Here is a 26,574-nt window from a genome sequence, read left to right on the forward strand (position 1 = left end):
TATCTAACCGAGTCAACGCGGGTCAACATTGGTCTTTAGACCAAACGCAAACGCTGGACAAATGTTAGACCAAACCCAGGTTTTGGTCAAAACCTGAGTACCAAAAACCAAATAACCCGTTAATATCAAGTTATCTTTTATGCCCTATTTTATATTTTATGCTTCCGCTCTCCACCACATTCCCTGCATCCAACAATTCTTTTGGACATCAATGAGAACTTTCAATGGGTACAAGAGTTACATCTTAATATCACCCGGTATACCAAATCAGCTAATGAGATTCATATTCTTCCTCTTCAAGATTAACCAATATTTGAAATTTATATTCTTCCAGTGAATATATTGTATCTTCAAATCTCATGACAACATATTTAGAGTAAATCATCATCACTAACAAGAACAACAACAAACACACCAAATAAAATATATATCTAAATTCGATAAGATCAAACCCTGAATTTCTAAACTTCAGGAAAATCTAATATTTCAATTTTTTGATTAACCAATAATATCAACATCAATCACAGGTATTGTTCAGAAAAATAAAAAAACACGCATAGTATCAATCACGAATATTGTTCAAGAATCAATCGATTTAGTTTGGTAAATGAAGAAAATTTCACTTTCCAATTTCTCTTTCTTCAACGTTAAGTATTAACGTGGAATACAGAAAAATCAAATCACTAAGCCACATCACCAACCAACTCAGCGTGTGAGTAAGTGGCAGTGCATTTAGGGCAACCAAAGTAAACTTTTACAATCTAGAGAATCTGAATATTAACATTACAATTTAAATTTAAATAAAATTATAATCTGGTGGGATATATGGTGAAATCAATACCAGCTTAAACCGGTACTTCTTCCACTCTCATAATAAGTGAGATTTTTATTTTTATTTTTGTCCCAAGATAAGTGGCATTTTTCATTTTTATATGTTATTTTTCCGAACAAATTCTTACTAATAATTATTGTTAATAAAATTTTATTTAAGCTCGTTCCGCAATTATCATTTACAATTTTTTTAACAGTATATCATTTACAATTTTGCTTCAAAAAAAACAATCTTTTTTTACAATTAACTACTTTAAAGTCTATGAGATATGATGAATTAAAGTCTTAATACTTAAGGTTAGGTAAGGAAAAAAAACTTAATTTTCTTTTCTCATGTTTTATGCAAATACCATAATCATAATAAGTCTCAATTTTTACAACATGGAGTACCGAAATATTATCTTTAATAGCCTCTCTTATGTTCGCTCTTTCATTTTGACTTTACGGAAAACCATCAAGCGGTAATTCTCATGCTTCCCTCTTACCATAGAGGGAGGTCGGGAATCAAACCCCTGTGATAAGGATAATATCCTAAATGTAAATGCAGTAGTGAAAGGAACCCAGTGTTCTATGTACAAGTAAAAAAAAAAGATTACCCAACTTCAGCTCATGTCTAAGTATCTAGAATCAAGATGAAGATGCATGAAGATAAGCAGTCACGCAATTCTTCGATTGCCCTCTAAATAAATAAAAAATATCTTGCTAACTCATAACCAATATGTGAAGTGTAGCTAATACCTGCACAATAAATTGTATCAGCTTATTAGAAAGAATGCAGCCCTGGCCCTGACTTTTTAAGTCGGGCATCGTTTTCATAAAAGAGATGTTTAACAAATGAAATAAACTTAGGAAAAACTGCAATTGCAAGTTACTCAAAGAACAGAAACCACAACTAACAATAGTAATACATGATGTCTCTCTCACACATAAACAAATAGAATCGACTAAATTATCTCTTACAAAGAGAACAGTTTCTGAGAGTTATTTTTCATCTTCTAATTCATATACATCGAATCATCTTCCGACATATTCAAACCAAACGAAAACAACAAATCGTCAACAACCACAACAACAACATCTACTGCAACAACCAGAAGTTGCTTGAATACCAAGTGTTGCCATCATAAGCAATCAACTTATTCAGGTGAAAAAGGTTATAATGTTTGTTCATCTTGTTCAGGATTGTCTAGCTATCCGAAATTCATTATCACTTCATTTACATTCATGGCTAGTGAAGCTGACACTTCGGTTTATGTCCCAACTCTAGTTAGAGTAAGTTGTTACATGTTTTTATTTCTTAAGTTTCATCTTACATACAAGGGTTTCATGACTTAATTCAATCTATCCTTAGGGTTGAGGAGAAGTATTTGTAGGTTGGTAGTTGAAGACTCGTTTCTTATATGAAATATAACTGGTCTTGTTAAATTGGAATATTGAAAGTGATAAAATGCAATTTATGCTGAAGGAACTTTGAGTACAGGGATTTTTTGATGCAATATCTTGTTGTTGTTTTGCCGTCATCCAGAGAAAAAAGAAGATTAATGGGAAACAAAACAAGAAAGAACTTGAAAAAGAGGTAAGAAACCTTTACGAAATTCATAGTATCATCCATTTTAATTCTAGATCTTTGTAATTTGAAAACATGAATAATTTTAGGCTTGTTGATCTAATATTGCATATATCATGCATGTATTAGGTTTCTATACTAAACAAAATGCTTGATCACGAAGAAATGGTACACGACATTCTAGAACATGCCATGCATCGATCCCATGGTTCCCGTCTTCCCATCCCCAGCTTCCTTCCACTACAGGTATCTGTTCTCCATCCCTAATAATATGTACTACACTTTGGCACAAAAACACCAGTTAAGTGAGACAATTACTTGAGTGTATTAATGAAGACTTCCATTAATTATGTAGACAAAGGAATTATTGACAGAGTTAGCGATGGTTGAGGATGAGATAGCTAAACTTGAAGGGGAAGTAAGAAACCTTGAAAATGGTGTAAGTCATGAAAAGAAAATCTGTAAGGAATTATCAAAATCTAAAGAGTGGCAGCAAGGAAATCTAATGAAAAACATAAAGTTTGATCTCCAATCGCCCCAACAGAATCCAAAGCTCACAAACAATCAATGGGCATATGAAAGGATGCCATTTGAAGCCAAGGCATTGCATTTCATAAGCAAAGCCATAAAAGGCGATAACAAACTCGATGAGTTAAATGCAAAGGAAAGAATGGGAACAATCTCAGCAACCAAAAATGACAAGAAAGAAAACAGTGGAAATGATCAAGAGATTGGGTTACTTCATGACAAGGCCACTCCCGCGAGAAGTGGAATGCAAAGGCTATCTTTATCCCCAATGAGACATCCGAGAAATCAAACATCCAAGGTATGTTTTTGCTAACCAACTTAAATCGACAGTTTAGTAAGGTTCAGGAATAGTGTTCATCTTATTAGTTCTACAACTATAGCATGATTATTACCTAACTTACCATGTTTTTCTCAGTCTGCTGAACTCGCCAAGCATACCTCCTTCAACCTTCCACTGAAATCTTTACAAAAACAGAGTCCATCACCGTTACAGGACATTAACAGCCACAAATCACAACCTAACAAACTATCAGAAAGTATCATGAAGTGTTTGATTTTCATATTTGTAAGGCTGATGAGAACATCAAGAGCACTGGAGCTAGAGAAAATGAGTACAGTTTCAAGGTCTACTCACTCATCGTTCAGCTCGAGAAGCGTTAGAGTAGAAACCAGTTCTTTGAATACTTCGCTGCAAAAGGAATCGAGGCAGCAAGACCCATATGGAATATTCGATATTGACGATTCTATTCCAAGAGATATTGGCCCCTACAAGAATCTTGTTAGATTCACATCAAGTTCTTTGGACCACAAAAGCATTTCAAGTTCTAGTTCCGTTCCACTACTACAAAAGCTAAGGTGGGTGAAATTTATAGTGTTTTGGATAACTAATGAAAACTACTACAAGATGACCTTACATCGCTACTTAGGGTTTATATGATTCGTGCTTACCTACTTCCATTACTCTATCTCAATTAGGGTCTTACTGAACAATCTCCAGAATGTGGACTTACGATTCTTGACTCACCAACAGAAGTTGGCTTTCTGGATCAACATGTATAATGCGTGTATCATGCATGTACAGTATGCCCTACCATAATCTCTTTCCTTGTTGTCTCCCTCCATCTATTTTTCTTAAACACTCACATTGCATATAATTAATGATTACAGGGATTTCTTCTCTATGGAGTGCCTTCTACTCCAGAAAAACTGCTTATTTTGATGAACAAGGTGTGAGTCTTACCCGTAACTAACTAGAAGTCACTTGATTTCTTATTTCCGTTTATCCTATCTAACAGTTAGATACAGGCAACAGTTACAATAGGTGGCAACAAAATAAGTGCACCTACAATTGAGCAAACCATACTAAGACAACAATCTTCTTCCAGCTTGAAAACTGTAAGCATATATGTCCACTAACTTTAGGTTATATGTTCAAGAGGTGAGGTTCTATTGTCAATGTGAATTTACTCTCTTTTGTACTTGGGTTTACCATATGAAGAGTGAGGAGTCTAAGAAAGACGCAACTATGTACAATACGTATGGACTTGAATTTCCAGAGCCAAATGTGACTTTTGCTCTGTGTTGTGGGACTCGATCTTCTCCATCGGTACGTAAAACAGCTTTTTAATACTCTTCTGCTATGTATCTTTCTAGTAAATTTACAGAGACTAACATTATTCTGAAGTGATCAATGTAATTTTCTGTAGGTTCGGATATTCACGGCCGAAGGTATTACAGCTGAATTAGAAAGATCAAAACTAGAGTACTTACAAGCTTCAATTGCAGTGACTGACACAAAAAGGCTCGTCATTCCAGAGCTTCTGCTCCGGAACATGGTTGATTTTGCAGTCGATATGGAATCATTGGTAGAATGGGTCTGCCAACAATTACCAGCATCTGGTTCTCTGAGAAAATTAATGGTGGATTGCATTAGAGGCCACAACAATGGGAAGATACACAGTGTCGAAAATATGCCATATGATTTTGAATTTCAATACCTCTTGTCTGTATAAATCCTTGCCTAAAACCCCTGAAATAGATCTATAAATAGAATAAAATGAGCAGTTTATAATCTGTATTGGACTGTACCCACTATTCTCCCCATTAAAATCGAAACTAAGCATATGTGTAACATTTATTGCAACAAACAAAATGATAGAAAAAATTCTCATAATCATTCAAAACTTTCCAAATTAGCAGTACACAATATCAAGCTTGATCCTTTGAATATCAGCAAGTAGTGCAGAAAAATCCAACAATTGGAAAAGACCACAAATCACTGGGGCTTCCTAATTCCAGCTAAATCATCAAGAGTTAAATTAATAGTATCAGGAGAACCTTTCTTAACTTCTTCGCCACGAGCTGCTAAAAATTCCTCAATACTTCCTGGTTCTCCAAAAAAACCCAACCGGTCAGCGATTAAATGGTAATTGTTACATCCATCGCAGTGAGCTACTACAACCCCTTTATCATATGATTCTCGGGTAGCAGTCTTAACTGATCTTGTTTCACAAACCTTGCAAGTAAAAACCATCGCAAGATCATGCCTAGCTGAGGTTTTCATGCTCGAAGTTACTGAGTATTTCAAGGAAGTGCTCTGGTTGACGTCAATAGCTTTAATCGAGTTATTTTGTACCTCCTCCACTTCAACAGCAACTTTCTTGGTGTCCGCAGGTTCTGATTTAGTCTGAATAGCTCTCTTATCTGAGCAGAACTGATCGATTATCCTTGTAGATTGAAAAATTGGCATTGGTTTCCCTGTACGCCATCACAAATTAGGGAAAAAAACGGACAGACCAAATTAGGGTAAATCAATCCAAGAAACAAGTCGGAATTAGGGTTAAAAGGAAAGGAAAGATGTAAAACTTACGGTTAATAGTTTGATTTCGAAGGAAAACTGACGAGATTCTCTGCAAGTGCCTTGCTGCCATTTGGAGTACTTGCTACAATCCTTGATGATGAAGATGGTTGTGAAATTTTAGTTTTAGCGGGCGAGGGTTTATAAATTTTGGGAGATTTATGATTAGGGCATCAATCTGTGGCAATATCTTGGTACACAATTCACAGCTTACCTAGAGCCCAAGTCTACATAATTATCTTGGTCCAAGTTAGCTAAAAAGGTCAAGGTCGACTCAAGGAGAGTGTGCCAGTGTGGTGATGGTACATTGAGGCGGTCGAGTTCATACTTCATAGTGAAAACTATTATAAACCCCATACTCTATGGGTTCAACATTAAGAAATCCTTTTAAATGGATCCTTCCCTCCTAGTCCCACATTTATAAAATTTTGTTATTAGTGTGAACACATAAATTACGATGGCATCCACGTGTTCACAAACAACATTCGCATTTGTACATAAAAGCATTATAAGAAGTAAAACAGACGTGAAATGGTACCAAACACGATGACTCATCGACTCAGAGTCTTCAGACTCGTCATTGTCTAGTCGGGAGGGATTGATTCAGCCATTCTACATAGTTACGATGCATGAATCATAAAGCATAATAATAATAACAGAAAGTAAGATGCTGAAATGTAAATAAGACAGTTATTTACGTGGTTCAGCACTGAGGCCTACGTCCACGAGGTTGGTGTTTCACTATGTATTAGGGAGTTACAAAGATAGTCGAATGACTTTAAGTGAATAACGATGCTTAAAGGGGAAATATGATTCATACTTACTCTTCATATCTCTCTTTCTTATACTCGTCTCTAATTACTAAAACTGGTCCACCCCCTCTTTCTTAGTGGAGAGGGGTATTTATAGGGATAGCACGTGGGGTCCACTGCTAAGGTCGACTGTCACCTTATCTTCTTGTTCTTTGTGCTGATCCCGCTGGTATCTTCGTCTTCAACCGATGCCCCCAGCGGTCATGCTTGGTGACGATGGGTCACCTCTTTCTCCTCCACAGGTTGGTTGACACGTACCCTATGTCTAGAGTGTTTAATGCGGATGGTTGGGCTGCCTGCACGCGCCAGACAGCTGTCTGTGGCTCCCATCACATCCGTGTCAGTTAGACTAACCCTCGCCGTTGATCCTAGATCCTTCTCGAGATGGAATAAAGTGAATCCTTGGGTGTTCTTCAGTGCTTCGCGGTGGCTCTTCTTTCAGTGCTCCATGATTCCTAGCCATCAGATCAGTTCGATGATGAACATATACTGATGACAGATGCTTCTTGGGTGTTGATACGTGGCATCGTGTCTTGATGTTCCAAGATGTGTGTTCTCCACGTGTAATTTCCTGGACACGTGGCGAATGATGAATTATGTGTATACAATTTGCCCCTTTTCTCCAAGGTTTGAATTAATGATCAAAGTTTGGGGGAAAACTGTCTTCACAGTCAACCCCACTCTCTTCATTAACTCATCCCTATCCTTAGGGCACGTTTCCCATTCTCAATATTAACTTCTCCTTGAAACACGGGGCAGTTGTATCGTTTGGATTATAAATAAGAGAGATGAGGTTACTGAAATAAATTTCATTCCCTCTTCATTCTCTTGTCAGTCCGAAAATTCTCCCTTCTTGTTTTCTTGCTCTTAACTTCTGGTGGTGTTACTTAGGATAAAATTTCTTAGGATCTTCAGAGGTTGACTGTTGTCGCTGTTCAACAGCTTCTCATTGATCGTCTTCGCTCTACTCATAAAGCTTTTGATACATGTATGAAATTAGATCCTCGTGCTCAGAGGAATTGATCTACTTATGGTCCAAGATCTTCATCTGTCAAGAGAGGGGATCAAACGAAGGGTCCTCATGGTTCTAGGTATGTTGTCAACCGTCCCACTGCTTCTCAACGTGCTGGACCAGTGAATACGTAGCCTCCTCCTCCCCATCATGTTGAGCCGTTGGATGTACAACCTCTTCGTTCTGTTACTCCAACCACGATGCCTTCACATAAATTTGTAGTTCCACCTCCTGCGGTCCCTACGAGAGGAAAATCTGCTAAAGGTGCTGCATCGAAGGCCGATCTATCAAAGAATCTACCCACTAAGAGGAAAGCCTCAGATATGAGTCCCCCGAAGAGTCCCTCATCAGATCATGTTGACGATTCGGATGCTGCCCCAGTTATAAGAAGCGTCACAGTTTGTAAAAAGAAGGTTACTTTCAAGCACGTAGATCTTGCAGCTTTCAAAGCGAAGCATGAACTCGAAGCTTTTGAAGTTAGATTTTATGCTCCCGATGATGATCTTACTTATGATCTGATTTTAAATTATCAGTACGATGAATTCCACTTGTTAACTATGGTGGGAGCCTTCGAAGCTGGCCTCATGTTGCCTTTATACAAGTCGGGCGATTCTTTCTACTACGATGTCTTGGCTAATCGTGAGGGTTCCATTCCTCACACCCATTGCCGCTCGGTGGTGCAGCTGACTGGAAACTATTTTCGCGCACTTAAGGAGTGCTATCTTCGGAGTAAAGGGGAAACGATGATGACCTGCTACGTTCCCAATCCTGCTGAGAAAGACTGATATACTCCTGAGAATTTCAATAATTCTTTCGGAGATTATGTTAATGAGGAATCGTAAGCCATGTAGCGTTGGCCTACGAACCATTGCTGCTCCTCGTGGTGAGATTCGTCTCTTAAGCGAAGTGAGTGATTCAAAGCTGAAGTATGTTCCTGGTACCGAAGGGACTTCTCAGCGGAAATTTTTTCCTGCTCGTGAGCGGCTAAAGCGTGATCATGACTATGAGTGGCATGCCACTGTTCTTGATGTTGTTGGTCCTTGGGCTTATTGCTGGGTAGTTGGTCCGCATGGAAGACGCCCTACCGCTGGTAGCCAAGCTCGTGAGAGTGCCCCGGCTCGTTATGGTAATTTCTGCCCCTGGCAGTTGAATTTTGAGGGCATGAATTTTGAGTATGCCTCCGATGCTGCTGATGTAGATGAAGAAGAAAGTTCTGATGTTACCCTTCCTTCGAAGAGTACCGCTGCTGCCAAGGTATGGCTTCTTGTTATACCATATATTTGCCCCTTTCTTTCTTGGTTTAAATTTTTAATTAAAGTAATGAGGAAATAACCTTCGGAATAATTCCATGTCATATTTCTAGGTGACCAAGAAGAAGAAGATTGGACCACTTCAATCTTCTACCGCTGCCTTTGAGGAAACAGAGATTCTTGACGAGGTTAAAAACCCTGTGAACGAAGAGTTCATCGAGGAAGAAGAAGAATTTATTGATGATGAGGAACGTACTGATACTTCTCCTCATAATCACGAGGATGGCAGGAATACTGGTGATGGTGCTGCTGAAGAGGAGATTGCCCCTGGCGATGGTGGAACTGTGGAAAAAGAAACTTCCACTGGAGGTAGTGGAGCTGTAGAAACGGAAGCTGCCCCCGGTGGTGGCATCGGGTCTACTTCTTCTACTGAAAAAAAGAACGAAGACGTTGGTCCTCCATCATCAATTCATGTTGTATGTCAAGAGTTCTCCTTTGGAAAGATCTATTCCGCGGGTGAGCCAATTGATATGAACACTGCTAAGGAACTTGCTTCAGAGTTTTTTCTGCTTTTCCCAAACGATGATTGGTATGTTCTTGGTAAGACCGTTGGTGAGAAGAATGTTGAAGCGGAAGAGAGTTCTGATGGCGAGGATGCAGATGCCCTTGCTGATAAGGAAGCAGAGGTTGGGAGGAAATCCGAAACTAAGAAAAATTCCGACGCTGGGAAGAATGTTGTTGCTAATGAGGCTTATGTTGAGTCATCCTCGGAGGATTTTCCACAATCCTTAATGCATTACGGTGATGATGCCATCCTCGATTGGTTAATGAAGAAGAACTTGATGTTCGTTCCCAATCCTGCTCCAATAGTTCCGGGTGAGAAGAATTCCGATGCTTTCACTCGTCGGATGATGCAACTATCTTCTGAAGGGAGAGTTGCAGAAGTGTGGGACAAGGATTTGAGGGGCACTTCTACTAGCCTTATAGTTGATTCCCCATCTGCCGTCGCTGATATGATGGCCATAGCTGATGGGTATCAATATGGTTTCCCTCAGCAGCGGATGCTTGACGTAAGTCGTCGTAATTCCTTAAAAATTGCATGGTATTCTGTTGTGATTTCTTATAATCATCATCTATCTATTTGAAACGCATATGATGAGGAGCGAACACTGTAACCACACCCTGTATCAGTTTTTTAAGGCAAAATCCCTCAAGTTGGAAGTCAAGCTTTGTCATAGGGAAGAAGAATTGTCCGCTGCTGAGGAAGTTATCTCTGCTAAAGATAAAGATATACTTGAACTAAAGAACCGGTTGAAAGGAAAAGAACAGCTCGACGTCGAAGAGGAGAAGCTTCGTCTCGAACTTACACTGATTCGTAGTGATTTGGAGAAGGCTCGCAATGATGCTTTTCTTCAAAAGGTTCGTCTTTTTTTATCTTCCCCTTCGTCTCTCCCTTTCGTGTTCTTAGTGTGATGTCTGAGTCTCCCCACCCTATCTCCAGCGGGTGACGTCCGAGAATTGATATGGCTTCAGAATAAGAGGACTCGACAAGCTTCCCGTATCAAAGAATTAGTAGAGAGGATTAAAAGTGAGGTTGTTAAGTGGAATGCTCGAGCCGATGAGCATAATAACTTAGTAGCTGAGTGGTGAGAAAGGCGAACCCAGATGGTCGATATGCAAAATAGTTACAATACTGATCGTCGTCAGTTTAATGACACTCTATTGTGGACATGTGAAAATCTTCGTGAGGCGCGTGAGCATGCTTCTAATCTAGAAGCCAAGGTAACCCATCTGGAGGAGGAGTTACGTCAAGCTCGTTCATCTCATGATCCCGAAGTTAAGGACTATATACAACGGCTCGTTCGGGAAAGGGACGATGCTAGAGCTGAGGCCCATGCCCTTAGTAATGCTTTAACTGCGTCTCGGGCCGATGTTGCTTGGTTAGTCGAGTCTGGGAGAAGTCTTAAAGTGAATATGTACAGGATTAATAAAGGTATAGAAGAGATAAACAACGAAGTCAATCACCTTCGTCATTTGGACTCCATGAAGCAGGTAGAGTTAGATGAGTGTCAATTTGCTCGCATGACCCTTCGATTGGATTATAAGAAAATATCAGACGAGTATGATTTCCTTGACGAAGACCGAGGCACTGTAGTTAACGAATATGAAATAGCCTCGGCTAATGTCGAAGGTATACATTTATTTGGTCGTGTGTAGTTCTTTAGTTCCAGCCTTCTAACCCCGTGTGTTATCCTTTTTCTTTACAGAGCTCGAGGGACAGCTTCTCGCTGCAAATGAAAAACTTGACAAGGCTCAATCTTCCTTAGTGCAGCAGGAGATCTAGATCACGTATTACAAGGGTTTAGCAGGGTCTCGGGATGAAGCGGCGAAGGAGGCGGCCAAAGAAGTAACTCGACTGTCATCTCTATTGTCGCAGGCTGAACTGAAAGAGCACCATTATTACCTATAAGGCTCGTTTTCAGCTGACTGAAGAGATTAACAAAACTCTGACCAGGATCGAGCATGATCTTCAGACAGAACACGACATCGTCAAGAATTACCCTCGTCGTCCTATGCCTGAGCCATTAACTTACGCTTCGGGTCCTTCTTCGGGCGGAAGCATACCTTCGTCGCAAAATAAAAATCCAGCTGATCACGTTGAATCATCCAAAGGAAAGTAGATTCCCTTGTTTATTATAGAAAGTTGATCTTTGTTGATTACTTGGCTTCGGGCCATTTTTTGATATGTCTTGTGTTTCTTGCGTACGTTTCCCGATCTTGTAATCAACTTTTATGGAATAGATCATCGTTTGTTTGAATATGCACAATTCAAATTTTACCTGCATCGTTAGTTCAGTTTGTTATTTTAGATAATGAGTTAAATTTAGCAGAAAGTGAACTTAGTATAATGACAAGAAGTGTTTGATAACAATGTTGAAGATATGCACCTTCGTGACCGTCTTTGGACCTGTCACCCCGCTGGCTAATCCTTGGCCAGAGGATTCCCAGACGATGGGGGTCGGGGCAGCGTCCCCGGATATGTGGTGCGTTATTAAAATATTTACATGCACCCATTCCTCTTAACCGCTGCCTTGTAATTGGTTGGGTATCTCTTTCTGCTGGATGCCTTCCCCATGGTCCTACACTTATAGACGTTGATAGGGGAGTCCGGAGAGATTGTATATGACTACTTTCCCCAATAGTATTTCTGCAAAAGTTTGTTCGTTTAATTGATAGGTTGAGGTCTGCTACGCCTCGTCCAGAGATAGAGACATGTCAAGAGGATACACTGACTTCTTCTTATGGCACTCTTCACGCAGATGCAGAGCTGCGCTGCCTTAGGGGTAGTACAGCTTGAGATACCTCGCATTCCATGGGTGTCTGAGGATTTCCCCTTTCAGATTACGCAGGTAGTAGGATCCATTCCCTACGACGTCATGTATTACAAAGGGTCCTCCCCATGTTGGTGCTAATTTTCCCACTTTTTCTCTCGCTGGTATTGGGGTATGGTTCGTAGCACGTACCGTCCTTCTACAAAATTACTAATCTTAACCTTCTTATTGTATTCCCTTGCTAATCTTCATTGGTAGTTTTCCATCCTCTGTAGTGTCGTCTCCCTTCTTTATTCTAGGCCATCGAGCCTTTCTAGCATCATGTCAGTTGTGAGGTTCTTCTCCCATGCTTCAGTTTTCGTGTTGGCATGATGATTTCTGTTGGGATGACTGCTTCGGTTCTATAGGTGAGGAGGAACGGTGATCCTCCTGTGACTGACCTTAGGGTTGTTCGGTATGCCCATAACACGTTGTGTAATTTATCACACCACCGTCCCTTGTGTTCGTCCAACTGATTCTTTTGAATAAGGGCAAGGGCCTTGTTCGTGGCTTCCACTTGGTCGTTGCTTTGAGGATATATAGGGGTTGACTTATTCTTTCTGATCTTGAAGGTATCAAAGAGCATGTCAATGTTCTTCCCTTGCAGCTGCTTGCCATTGTCGGAGACAATTTCTGCAGGGGTCCCGAACCTGCAAATGATATTTTGGAAGATGAAAGTGAACACGTCTAAGTCACGGATTCTATACAGGGCCTTGGCTTCTACCCATTTGCTGAAGTAGTCCGTGGCCACGATTAAGAATCGTCTTTTCCCTGACCCTTCGATCAGGGGTCCCAAGATGTCTATTCCCCATTTGGAGAATGGCCATGGACTATCTACAGAATTCAGGTTTGTTGCAGGAACATGGATCTTCTTAGCAAACCGCTGGCATTCTTCGCACCTCCTGGACATCCTAGCTGCATCGCGTATCATCTGTGGCCAGTAATACCCCTGCATTTTTGTTTTATCCTCCAGTGACCTCATCCCATTATGGTTTCCTGCGTCCCCATAGTGGATTTCTTTCAAGATATAATGTCCTTCCTGTCTTGATAAGCATCGTAACAATGGTCTGAGGAAAGACTTTTTGTATAAGATTCCATCCCGAAGATCGTACCTTCCTTCCTTCGATTTTATTTTCCTGGCTTGCTTCAGGTTTGTAGGCAACATACCTTCTTTGAGGTAAAGGTGAATCTCGGTTCTCCAATCTTCTTCCTTAGTAAAATCCTCATCTTCGTTCGCCCTTGTCACGATGTCATCTTCAATGAAATCTTCAGCAATATCCTCCCCTACATCATCATCAGCGATGTCCTCCCCTACATCGTCTTCACGATTTGTAACGAAGGGCTGTTGTGGAATGATCGAAGGTTCGTATACCCTAGCTATCTTGATTTCCTTCACGCTTTTATCTGTTAACATGAATGATATATATGCTAAGGCGTCGGCGTGCCTGAGTTCTTTTCTGCATAAATGCCGGAATTTGATGCTAGGTATCTGGGCTGCCAGTGTCTGGACTAAAGCCATGTACGGTGACAAGGTCTCATCGTAGACGTTGTACTCTATCCCTATCTATCGTATGACTAGCTGTGAATCACTTGTCAGGCGTACCTCCGTGAATCCCATTTCTATTATCAGACGAAGAGCGTGTACTACAGCTTCGTATTCTACGATGTTGTCGGTATGCCCGTTGAATTCCAAACTTAATGTGTGCACAATCCTGTCCCAAGTAGGAGAGGTAATTACGATGCCTATGCCTGCGCCTTCCCTGTTTTTTGATCCATCGACGAAAATCTCCCATCGTCTCTGGTTCGAGGGCTCGAGGATATCAACTGGGTCTTTCCCGTCTTCGGTTTCTGGCATGACCCTTACTTCCTCGTCGTTATCGAGGGGTAGATATGCTAAGAAATCCGCCAATACTTGCGATTTTTGGGAATGTTGGATTTCATGGATGATGTTGAACTGGTCAAGGTGTGTGTTCCACTTTGCTATCCTTCCTACCTTCCCAGCGCTTTTGAGAACAACATCCAATGGTGCTTTGCATGGAACACGAATGTAATGGGTCAAGAAGTAAGTCCACATCTTTTGGGTTGCCCACACTAGTGCCATGATAAGTTGCTCGATCTTCGTGTAATTCCTTTCTGCCAAGTTGAGAGTCTTCCTGACGTAGTAGATAGGTTGCTCTATCTTCGTATTTGTTTTGACCAACACTGCGCTGACTGTATCCTCCGTAGTTGCTATATAAAGAACCAGAACTTCGTCGGGATCAGGCTTTTGTAGGATCGAAAATTCGGCTAGGTATTCCTTCATTTTTTGGAAAGCTTTCTCGCACTCTGCCGTCCATTCAAATTTGCTCCCTTTCTTGAGAATGTTGAAGAAATGTTTGCACCTGTCCGACGATCTGGATATGAATCTACCCAGTGCAGCTAAGGATCCGTTGAGCTTCTGGACTTCTTTCAAATTCTTCGGAGATGGCAATTCTACTATGGCTTGGATTTTGGCAGGATCTACCTCGATGCCCCTCTTCGTTACCAGGTACCCAAGGAATTTTCCTGACGTGACGCCGAACGTACACTTTTCAAGGTTCACTTTCATGTTGTGCTTCCTCATGGTTTCGAAGATGTCCCTCAAGTCTTGATGGTGGTCTTTGCGTAGCTTGATTTTCACGAGCATGTCGTCAACATATACTTCCAGCGTATTCCAAATCCATGGTTTGAAGATTGCATCAACCATCCTCTGGTATGTTTCCCCTGCATTTCTAAGTTCGAAGGGCATCCTTGTATAACAGTAGAGGCCATGCGGGGTATAGAATGTTGTATGTTGTTGATCTTCTTCTGCCAGGGATACCTGGTTGTAACCTGAATATCCGTCCATAAATGACATTTCTTCGTATCCTTCTACGGCTTCTACCAACTGATCGATGCTTGGAAGCAGGTAACTGTCCTTCGGGCATGCTTTGTTGAGGTTGGTGAAATCGATGCATATCCTGACTCCTCCATTCTTCTTTGGCACGATGACCATGTTTGAAATCCATGTTGGGTATTTCACTTCCTTGATGAATCCTGCTTCTAATAGTTTGCGGAGCTCCTTCTCGATGGACTGATGGTACTCTGGGGCTATCTTACGTACCTTCTGCCTGAATGGGTTCATGCCTGGTTTGATAGGGAGCTCGTGCTGAATTATCTTTGGATCGATCCCCGGCATATCTCCTAACTTCCACGCGAAGATGTCCGCGTATTCTATGAGCAATCTAATTAGGGCTACCTCTCTTTCTTTATCCATTAGAGTCCCTATCTTGATCATCTTCGGATCTTCTTCAGTCCCTATGTTGATCTCTTTCGCGGGTTCCAAAGACGTAAATGTTGGCTTTGGTTCCTCTCGGAGAGGGACGTCCTTTAATTGCTATTTGGTAGGCTCTTCAGCCCCCTTTGCCGCTGAGGTACTAGCTTCAACATTTAGAACATTTCCCTCCTTTGTCAGACTTTTTCCTGAGATCTCTTCGAGATAGAGGTCAATGGCTTTCTCCTTGGCAGCCTCTTTGTTTCGGCTTCTTCGGGATTTCCGCAGTTCGTCTTGTTCGTTGTTGAGTTGATTCTGTATAGCTTGGCATTCTCGAGCTGTGGCCTGATCTCCTTTTATTTCCATTACCCCTTCGGGCATAGGAAACCTGAGATATTGATGATAAGTTGCTGCTACTCCTTTGAGTTTATGCACCCACCTTCGGCCAATGATGGCATTATAAGGGGAAGGAGCATCCACCACGCTGAATCGAGTATCAACTTTCATTGGTCCCGCGTCTACTTGCAAAACAATATCCCCCAAGGGTTTCGTTGATGCTCCGTTGAATCCGTAGATGGTATAATACGATGACATTAGTTGTTCGTCATTAAGATCCATACGTTTGAACGTATCATAGAACAGAACATTAACCGAGCTCTCACTATCGATGATTATCTTCTTGATATTGCATCCTGCTACTGGAAATGTGAGGACCAAAGGATCATTGTGATCTTCCATATCTTCCTGGATATCTTCAGAGTCGAAGGTCACAGGCGTGTTCATCCATTGCTCATGTTCGTCCACTTCTACTTCATCGATTTTGTATAGCTCGCAGTAATCCTCAAATTGCTTCTGTAGCCTTTTTCCTATCTGAGCTGTTAGTGAAGGTCCAGTAGCTTTGGAACATGAATTGGTATTCACTATTCGGTTTCCTTCAGGCAATTGAACTTGCCTACTTCGCTTAGCCCTATCTTCGGTTTCTGCTTTTCGTATATACTACTTGAGATCTCCCGCGTCAATGAGCTTTTGGATCATTATCTTTAGATTCTTGCATTTATCGGTCTGGTGCCCATTGAAGCAGTAATATTCGTAGTAATCCTTTGACTTTTCGGATCTTGGGGGCTGCTTTCCTTTGGACCATGGCCATTCCAAGTTTTCCCGACCCTTAATTTCTCTTAAGATTCGAGCATAACTGGTGTTTAGCTTCGTATAGACTTGATCTTCGAATTTTCGATCATCATGTCGACGATCCTCCCTTCGTCCTCTCCTATCTTCGGTTGGACGTTCGGTTGAACTAGCTCTTTTTGATCCGCTAGCTTGCTCTGCTGAGTTAGTTCGATGGGATCTTTGAGTCTGGGCTCTAGGATTCTCCCGCTGGATCTCTTCTAACATGGCGTGCTTCTCGATGATTACTCGAAGGTCTCCCTCATTTGTGGGCACACTACCGTGAATCTCGACAAATAGTGGGCTCATCCTATCCAATCCCCACTTATAACAGTTGATGCTGACCACCGGATCCACATTTCCTATAGCTTGACAGATCTTGTGCCATCTATCCGTGTACTCTCTTGTTGTCTCCTTGTACCTGACTTCCAACGAGAATAACTTGTCCATACCGGCGTGAACAGCCTTGTTGTACATGTAAGTTCTCAAAAACTTCTCGGTGAGCTGGTCAAAGGAGTTGATGAAGTCGGGAGGAAGGTTATCAAACCAGGATAGGGTCGATCCATTCATACTTGGAGGGAAGTGCCTACAGAGGACCACATCCTCCTGATCCCATCGAGCTAGCATACGATTATAATATCGAAGATGAGATGCGGGATCGCAGGATCCATCGTAGCATTCGAACGCTGGAATTGGACATTTCTTTGGTATGAGTGCTTTGGCTAGGCGCGGAGTTAGTGGCGTAGTGTTAGCTTCTCTCATTACCTCTTCTAATCTTCCTCCTCCTATCTTTTTCTTCAATTGCTTGATTTCAGCCATCATCTTTGCACGAAGATCTTCCATAGCGCGATTGTGATCGTCCTCTGTGGAGGTTCGTCCCGCTCCTCGGTTCTCACTATCGAAATAATCTGAATCTTCGGGAGTATAGTCCAGATCTGAGAATCTATTTCCTGGCAGATCTTCGATTTAGTGGTTTGGGATTAGATTCGTTTGTCACGATCATTCTTCGGTCATGATTTGGCTCTGGTGCTTTTGAATTGGCTTCGTAATTTTGTTGCGCCGCTCCTAAGCTCTGAGCCATCTTCTCTTTGAGTTCTTGGTTTTCCCGTGCCAACAGCGCTACCCTCTGTTTCTTCTTCAGTTCCTCAAGCTCTGCCATTATCTGGGTGGAATGATTTGATCCTTGATTTGGGGTTCCAACCTGCCTTTACCCCCCATCCACCATGGTATGATCTTCATCAACCGTTTGGATTAGGGGTATGGGCGGATCGGTGGTCCCTACTGGTGGGTCGTTATGAGGATTCGCTGGTTGATTTGTTGTTAGCAAGGGTAGGGTGACAGGTAAAGTTTGATTTTGATCATTGGTAAGCGGCATCCCGAAGGCTAGTTGTTGCATTGTTGACTCCGCAAATCCTTCACGTTGTTCATGGATACGAGAAGTTGCTGCTGCTTTTGCTGCATCATCTTTTGCTGCTACAGCCTTGACCGCTGTTGCTGCTATTTCGTTGGCATTTAGTAGTGAGGTGATTTCCACTGTATCCACCTTCTGGGTTGATGCCTTCACTTTTTCACCTTTCTGTTTGCTTCAGGTCATAACCGGTGTTGTCCTCGACGTTTCTTTTGATGAGGCCTTCGCTTTTCCCACATCTTTGATTTTCTCCATCTCTGATATATCTGCAAAAGATGAAATGTAGACGAAGAAACATGATCCATAGAGGTTCCGTTAGCAGAGTTTATTTTGACGAAAATAACCTTGACACCGAAGGTGGAAAGAGATAACCCAGCTATTATTCCCCTCTTCAGAGGTATTGGATCTCTTAAATACCCCAGGTCGAGTTTGAAAATTGATGACAACGTAAGACTAGTTTTAAGTGAACAAAGTTAAATGGATTAGGAAAACTTATAAATACGAAAAAAGCACAGATCCACAGAGGGTACATCCCGAAGGAAAATCTATTTAGGTTAAACGAATTAGATCCAAAAAAAGCACTTATAGATGAGTTCAAATGAGTTCAAAGAAAATCTTTTCAAAACCAATGTTAGATCCGAAGCAAAGTTTGAAAAGGACTTGGCACAAACTTGAAGAGAATAAATCCTGATGGTTTGACTAAAAATGGTTTAGAATTTAAGGGAGAAGCTAGATCTGAGGGAAAAACTAGATCTGATGGGTTTTTGATGTAGGAAATATCATTTTTGAAAATAGACATATAACACGATGGAGACTTATTCAAGACGCTATTTCACATGGAATAGCGCTGAGAGCCCAAAAGAGGGTAAAATCACAGGAAAGATAAATCTTTTACCGGGACAGAGTCTCTGTTTCTAGCGCCAGATTGTGAGCACATAAATTACGATGACATCCACGTGTTCACAAACAACATTCACATTTGTACATAAAAGCATTATAAGAAGTAAAACATACGTGAAATGGTACCAAACACGATGACTCATCGACTCAGAGTCTTCGGACTCGTCATTGTTTAGTCGGGAGGGATCGATTCATCCATTCTACATAGTTACGATGCATGAATCATAAAGCATAATAATAATAACAGAAAGTAAGGTGCTAAAATGTAAATAAGACAATTATTTACGTGGTTCAGCACTAAGGCCTACGTCCACGGGGTTGGTGTTTCACTATGTATTGGGGAGTTACAAAGATAGTCGAATGACTTTAAGTGAATAACGATGCTTGAAGGGGAAATATGATTCATACTTACTCTTCCTATCTCTCTTTCTTATACTCTTCTCTAGTTACTAAAACTGGTCCACCCCTCTCTCTTAGTGGAGAGGGGTATTTATAGGGATAACACGTGGGGTCCACTGCTAAGGTCGACTGCCACCTTATCTTCTTGTTCTTTATGCTGATCCCGCTGGTATCTTCGTCTTCAACCGATTCCCCCAGCGGTCATGCTTAGTGACGATGGGTCACGTCTTTCTCGTCCATAGGTTGGTTGACACGTACCCTATGTCTAGAGTGTTTAATGCGGGTGGTTGGGCTGCCTGCACGCGCCAGACAGCTGTCTGTGGCTCCCATCACATCCGTGTCAGTTAGACTAACCCTCGCCGTTGATCCTAGATCCTTCTCGATATGGAATAAAGTGAATCCTTGGGTGTTCTTCAGTGCTTCGCGGTGGCTCGTTCTTTCAGTGCTCCATGATTCCTAGCCATCAGATCAGTTCGATGATGAACATATACTGATGACAGATGCTTCTTGGGTGATACGTGGCGTCGTGTTTTGATGTTCCAAGTTGTGTGTTCTCCACGTGTAATTTCCTGGACACGTGGCGAATGATGAATTATGTGTATACAACTAGTAAACCTAAAATAAAAAGTCTTGGGGCTTAGTTTTGATTTTCCTCGGATGATGACGTCGTTGAAATTCGTATATATGAAAATAACCTTTTCATATATATATATATATATATATATATATATATCTTATTGTAAGAAACAAAAGAAAGAAAACCAAAATCTCCCGAATCTTTTTCTTTCATCGCAGAGCTCCGGCGATTTTTTCTCTATCATTATATTTGATTCAGTAGATTTAAAATGTTCATCATCAATTAATTTACGAAATTGAATTAAACAATCAGTCGATTTGAATTTATCTTTGTTTTGATTCTAGGTTTTAGTTCCAATTTCTTAGTTTGATCGGTTTTGATCTTTTTGTGTTGATTTCGTAGGTTGCAGATGAAGAACAAGAGAGGATTGTTTTAATGAATCCAGATCTGAATTTGCATGTTAATTGAATCAACACAAACAAAATATTAAATCAATTATACTGATATCGATCAATTAATTGATTTAATCTTCGTTTTGAATCTAGGTTTTCAGTTCACATCTAATTAAGGTTAGGTTACATAATTCTTCATTTTTCGTAGGTTTTCAGTTCGCATCTAGTTGTTGTTGTTGTTCTTAGTTCCGTTTATTTTTTTTCCCTTCATTTTTTGGTATGTTGCAAAAGAAGAACAATGAAGATTATTCTTTCAATCAATCGATTTAATTTTGGTTGGTTTTCTTGTTGTTGTTAGTCTCGTTTTTTATTATAATTTTGATTTTTTTTCGTATGTTTATATGTTTTGATTATTTATTCAGTTTTGATGTGTTTTGTGTAGCTAATTCGAACTGGTTTGAGGAAGAAATTTAAATAGGCGTATTTAATTTGATAAATAGGTATGTTCATTGTATTTTAGCTTTGATTTTGTGGTTTTTGATAGTCATTTTGTTGTTGTTGTTGTTGTTGTCGTCGTTATTTTATTCATCAGCTTGTGTTGATTGTTTTTTGGGTGTGAAATCACATGATATGTATTGTGTCTGTGTAAGGTTAGTGTATAACTTAATCTACTTCTATGTTTCTGATCACCAACTTAAAAAACGAGTTATATCTCAATTTCTCAATGAAATCTGCAATCGAACAGATAGAAATCGGTGAGTCCGATTGATATGAGAAATAACATGGACGGTACCAAAGACCAATGTCCAAGTGCCAATCAATTACTATCCAACAAACAAGGTCGGATTTTCCAATTGATTGAACTACGCACAACCTGTGATATTTCAATTATATAAACAAATATAATTCGGAAAACAAATAACACAGACACCAGAAGTTTTGTTAACGAGGAAACCCCAAATCAGAAAAACCTTGGGACCTAGTCCAGATTTGAACACCATACTGTATTAAGCCGCTACAGATACTAGCCTACTACAAGTTAACTTTGGACTGGAATGTAGTTGAGCCCTAACCAGGTCTCACACCAATTAAGGTACAGTCGCGTTCCTTACGCCTCATAAACCGCGCCAGATTCTGCGCACTTGAATCCCTTAGTTGATCTCACACACAACTAAGAGTTCCTACGACCCAAAGTCGAAGACTTATAAACAAATCTGTCTCCCACGGATAAGTCTATTCTGATAAATAAATCTGTCTCCCACAGAAGTACCTATGAAGTTTTGTTCCGTCATTTGATAAATCAAGGTGAACATGAACCAATTGATAATCTGGTCTTATAATCCCTAAGAGAAGCCTAGAAATATCAATCACCTCACAATAACTTAACTACATGGTAGTAGAAGAAGTTATTGTGGAATCACAAAGAATGAGACCAAGAGCTTTGTGATTACTTTTTGTATCTTACATATCGGAGATAAATCTCGAGTTAATCTTAGAGAAGATAGTACATACGATAGAATAAGTAAGATCAGATCACTTAACTACAAAGAAAATAGTTGGGTCTGGCTTCATGATTCCCAAATGAAGTCTTCAAGTCGTTAACATATAATGGTTTTGGAAAAATCTAGGTTAAAGGATAATCGACTCTAGTCGCAACTAGGACACAAGAAAGTGCCGGGATTAGGTTTTCTAGTTGCTAGAGTTCTCCCTTACATAGTCTTTCAAATCAGGGTTTGATTTCAATCAAAGCTAAGACATCTTAGTAACAATGCATTCAATATTCAGCGTTAGATGAAAACCTGATGTAAGATTCAAGCTATGTCTGCTTAAAACCGAAGCAATATCTCTCTACCGTTATATGGTCTTAGCTTGTTACATACAAATGAAATATACTTTGATTTAGATATGGGTAACATTACCTAAACGTGTATATTGAGTTGGCTCAATAATAGTTAACCGAAGTTAGCCATACGAATACTTTTGTATTAACCAGATTCATTTAGCACTTCTGGATCAACTATGATTGATCAATCAATGATGAAAGATAATCAAATGAATATAATTGTGTTTCAAATAGAGTTGTTCAATGGTTCACTATTTCACCGAAATATATATGAACCAATTGAATCGAAATTGGATTGATTCATGAGAATCAATTCGTGAACATTAAACCACGGTTTGCAAAGATCGCATTCCTTATTTCATAAATGTATTTGTTCATGAGTATGAAAACATACTTAACCGATTTTAGAAATTTAACCACTAAGTTTGCAAACAGATACGCAAACTATAGCTTCCGGACTTTGGTCTTGTCCAGCAGTTTGCAAACGGGGTATGCATACTGCTGTCACGGACCTTAACTAAGATAGAACCGTTCACATACTGGTATGCAAACTTGGTTCACAGACTTTAACAGTTAAAACCATTCACATATTGGTATACAAACAAGGTTTCCGGACCTGAATCATACCACAACAGTTTGCATACTGGTATGCATACTATGTTGTATCCAGACAAAGGTTAATTGTTTTAAACTCTCATTTCAATCATTGAAACATCCTTAGAAGACGACAATATCAAACTATTAGCTTATAAGTAATTTTCAAGTGATTGAATGATCAATAAGAAACTTTCTGAGTCCACATCAAATGATTGTCTCATACAAATCATGTAAGATGTTTCAAGGCAATTTTCACATGATCATCTTTTGACTTATTATTTAGTTTCCAACTAATAAATTGTTTCCAACTAAACTCGTCAAGAATATGATGAACGTAGCTAAAGTAAAAAGATTCCAACACATTTTTCGAGAAATAGATAACCGAGTTAAACTCAGCTATATCAAATGTGTATAATATAAAAGTCTATATAGTTATACGACTTAGTCTCATTAGGATATAAAATAGAATAAACTTCTGAGTGATAGATAAATTTTAGTCTCCACATACCTTTTGTTGATGAAGTTCCTCCAAGCTCTCCTTAGTAGATCTTCGTCTTCAATCGATGAACGCCGTGAAATCTAAAGCTTAACTACACATTCTATCCTAATCTGAGACATAGCTATAAGTAGACTATGAATCAAGACTTATAGTTTTGATCAACTAAACTTGACAAACAAGCTTGAGATAGCAACGCTTGCGAGTTCGACCGAGCAATCCTCTAACAATCTCCCCCTTTGCCAAATTTAGTGACAAAACTATCAATACGTATGGATTACAAAATAAATAAACTTTGTAGCTTCTCATCCATCATGCTTGATTTCCTTGGTTCTTCAACATTCATTGAATTCTTCGCCACTCCAAGTACTCCAGTGATTCTGAACGTGTTCAACTCAGCATCATTATTGTTGAAGATCCGTAACCATAACAGTAAAAAAACATATGAAAAACATCTGTTCTCAATCATTGTTATACAGTGTCATAGTATTATTACAATAGAATCTCCATATATTGATACTCCATATATTAATAACCTCTACATATTAATAACAATTTATGGTCCCAACTTGGGATAGTGAGAAATAGTAATAACCTCTCCAGTTTAATATTTATGATTTTTCCAGTTCCGCCTTAGAGAATTTACCTCCAATAATAAATACTATATTAAAATTATATATTTAGCATTAAATTGATGATTTTTTTTGAGGTATAAAAAAAGAAATGAATGGTCAAGATTTTTTATACATTGATAATCACAAAATAAGATAGTTTTTACACATCGGTAGAGGGAAGCCGAGCGAAAAGCTGGGCACCTACACCTCTTTGAATAACAATACTTATCTATAGTTTAATTTATGATTAAACAAAATACTTATCTATAATTTTTTGAGAAAAATAAGTAATTTTTTTTGGATTACTACAACATCTTTTAACTTGAGGATGCGTAATATCTCATCAAAATAGACACCTTCTTGTTGAAGCCAAAATATTTCCAACTTATCAAGCATGTTTAAAGCTTCGAAGCTTCTTGGAACTACAAATTCCAAGATATATACATGCACCTGTATATTGGAACTATAAAAATGTATATACATCATCTAAATACAACTACAAATACATTGCACATACATTGAACTTAATTTTTTACATTTTCTATCGGTACCTCTTTATATTAATATGGATATGTATTAATATGGAGAGGTTCTACTGTACACAGCATCAAAGTCCAATTGTATCACAACTTTGACCGTAATACTATGGTGATATGTATCACTCCCCCTTAGTCAATACTTCCATCTCATAATGAAAACCACTCCCCTTTACATAATTATTCGTAAACCATATGTTAGTTTGAACTACCAAATAATTCTCCCCCTTTTTGTCAATATTAATTGGCAAAAGGACAAAAATTGCGGGATCATAATGAAATTCTCAAAGAGATAATTCATGACTAAAAGAGAACATATCAATTTTATTTCGATGATTTCACATATAGTCGAAACTTAGTGTATTCATCAAGGAGTTTATGAAGATACAAGATAACTCCTACAATATTCCACAACCACACTCCCCACAAAGATTTGGCAATTAAGCACAAGTTTAATAAAGAACTCTCCCCCATAAAATGTCATTCTCGAAAGAACAACAAGAGCGACCTTACTTTTACAAGAAAAGAAGGATTTGTTTGGAACTTTTGATACCTAACATAAATAAAATACAATTACTAGAAACAAATTTGAAATTGAAACAATACTATACTATAGATTCAAGCTTTTATAGCTCAAAATATATAGATAGATCCAGGGGCAAGTAAACAGCTAGAAACATAATAAACCAAAACAACACCAACAGACTACCATAAGTGTTGAAACGTAGTAGTATCTAGAGGTTTGGTGAGAGTATCAGTCAATTATTGTTCGGAAGGCACAAATTCCATGTTAATGATACCATTTTCATAGAGATCTCTAATAAAATGATACTTGATGTCGATGTGCTTAATTCTTGAGTGCTCAACAAGATTCTTAGTGATACAAATCGCACTTAAGTTATCACAAAATATCTTCATTATGCCAGTGTCAATTCCTCAGCAAGCATTTGTTTCATCCATGGAAGTTGAGTACAACACGAACCTGCAGCAATATATTCTGCTTCGCATGTTGAAAGGGATTGTGAGTTTTGTTTCTTGCTATGCCATGCCAAAAGATTCAACCCTACATAGTAGAAACCCCCGGATGTACTCTTTCTTTCTTCCACACATCCTGCCCAATCAGTATCTGAATAAGCAGTAAGATCAGTGTTAGTATAAAAAGTATAAGATAGACCATAACCGATAATATGTTGAATATATCGCATGATCCTTTTTGCAGCTGCAAGATGAGATTCCTTTGGATTAGCCTGAAATATAGCACACAACCAATAATAAAAGCAATATCAGGTCGTGTAGATGTAAGATACAAAAGACTTCCAATGATTGATCGATAAAGTTTCTGATCCACATTGACACCTTTCTCATCTCTATGCATCTTACTAGTAGTGGGCATAGGAGTAAGTTTTGGAGTTGACTTCTCAAGACCGAACCTTTTTATAATATCCCTAGCATGTTTTTATTGAGATAAGTAAATTCCATCCTTGTGTGTTGAATCTGTAATCCTAAAAAGAATTTTAATTCACCAACATTGCTCATCTCAAATTTCCTTCCAATAGAGACTTGAAAATCTTTTGCAAGTTTCTCGGAGGTTGATCCATAGATAATATTATCTGCATAGACTTGAGCAATAACAACATCCTTTCCACTCAATTTGGTAAATAATGTTTTATCAGCACCACCTCTCGAAAAACCTTTCCTAAGAAGAGAAGTGGTTAGTTTTTCAAACTAGGCACGAGGTGCTTGTTTTAATCCATATAATGCCTTTCTGAGCCTAAAGACAGGATCTAGAATTTCTGAACTTTCAAATCTTTTAGGTTGGTAAACATAGACCTCTTCCTTTAGGCATCCATTTAAGAATGCGGATTTTACGTCCATCTGAAATAACTTAATCTTGAGAAAATGAGCATGAGCTAAAAGCAGTCTAATGGACTCAAGGCGTGCCACATGAGCAAAGGTTTCATCAAAATCGACCCCTTCAATCTGTAAGTATCCCTGAGCGACAAGTCTAGCTTTGATTCTAACAATTGTGCCAAATTCATCTGACTTGTTCTTGAATATCCATTTGGTACCAATAAAATTTACATTGGTAGGACAAGGTACGAGTTCCCATACATTTTGTCTTTGGAATTTATTTAACTCTTCATGCATT

At 39.3% G+C, this 26,574-nt stretch overlaps 4 protein-coding genes across 5 annotated transcripts; 1 reads left to right on the top strand and 3 right to left on the bottom strand.

The window, feature by feature from the left end:
• The first annotated feature begins 1,958 nt into the window (after positions 1-1,958).
• LOC113310079 lies at positions 1,959-5,109 on the top strand. 2 transcript variants are annotated; one of them, XM_026558630.1, is made up of 10 exons: positions 1,959-2,103; positions 2,357-2,407; positions 2,528-2,644; positions 2,754-3,224; positions 3,342-3,781; positions 3,902-4,001; positions 4,094-4,153; positions 4,232-4,321; positions 4,425-4,532; positions 4,633-5,109. In XM_026558630.1, exons 1-10 carry the CDS (start codon positions 2,056-2,058, stop codon positions 4,936-4,938), a joined length of 1,791 nt encoding a protein of 596 aa, XP_026414415.1. In that variant the 5' UTR covers positions 1,959-2,055; the 3' UTR covers positions 4,939-5,109. The 2 variants fall into 2 exon arrangements, with proteins under 2 accessions (XP_026414415.1, XP_026414416.1); XM_026558631.1 differs by having other exon boundaries at positions 2,088-2,103; positions 2,297-2,407.
• On the bottom strand, positions 5,079-5,997 carry LOC113310080 (DNL-type zinc finger protein). Its single transcript, XM_026558632.1, has 2 exons — positions 5,796-5,997; positions 5,079-5,683 (listed from the first exon to the last, which is right to left on the bottom strand). Exons 1-2 carry the CDS (start codon positions 5,854-5,856, stop codon positions 5,202-5,204), a joined length of 543 nt encoding a protein of 180 aa, XP_026414417.1. The 5' UTR covers positions 5,857-5,997; the 3' UTR covers positions 5,079-5,201.
• Positions 5,998-15,622: 9,625 nt separating this feature from the next.
• LOC113311941 lies at positions 15,623-16,237 on the bottom strand. The gene has a single exon (XM_026560722.1). It carries the CDS (start codon positions 16,235-16,237, stop codon positions 15,623-15,625), a length of 615 nt encoding a protein of 204 aa, XP_026416507.1.
• Positions 16,238-16,495: 258 nt separating this feature from the next.
• On the bottom strand, positions 16,496-17,506 carry LOC113311942. The gene has a single exon (XM_026560723.1). It carries the CDS (start codon positions 17,504-17,506, stop codon positions 16,496-16,498), a length of 1,011 nt encoding a protein of 336 aa, XP_026416508.1.
• Positions 17,507-26,574: the final 9,068 nt, after the last annotated feature.

Source organism: Papaver somniferum, chromosome 9, assembly GCF_003573695.1.
Source record: "Papaver somniferum cultivar HN1 chromosome 9, ASM357369v1, whole genome shotgun sequence".
NCBI lineage: Eukaryota > Viridiplantae > Streptophyta > Magnoliopsida > Ranunculales > Papaveraceae > Papaver > Papaver somniferum.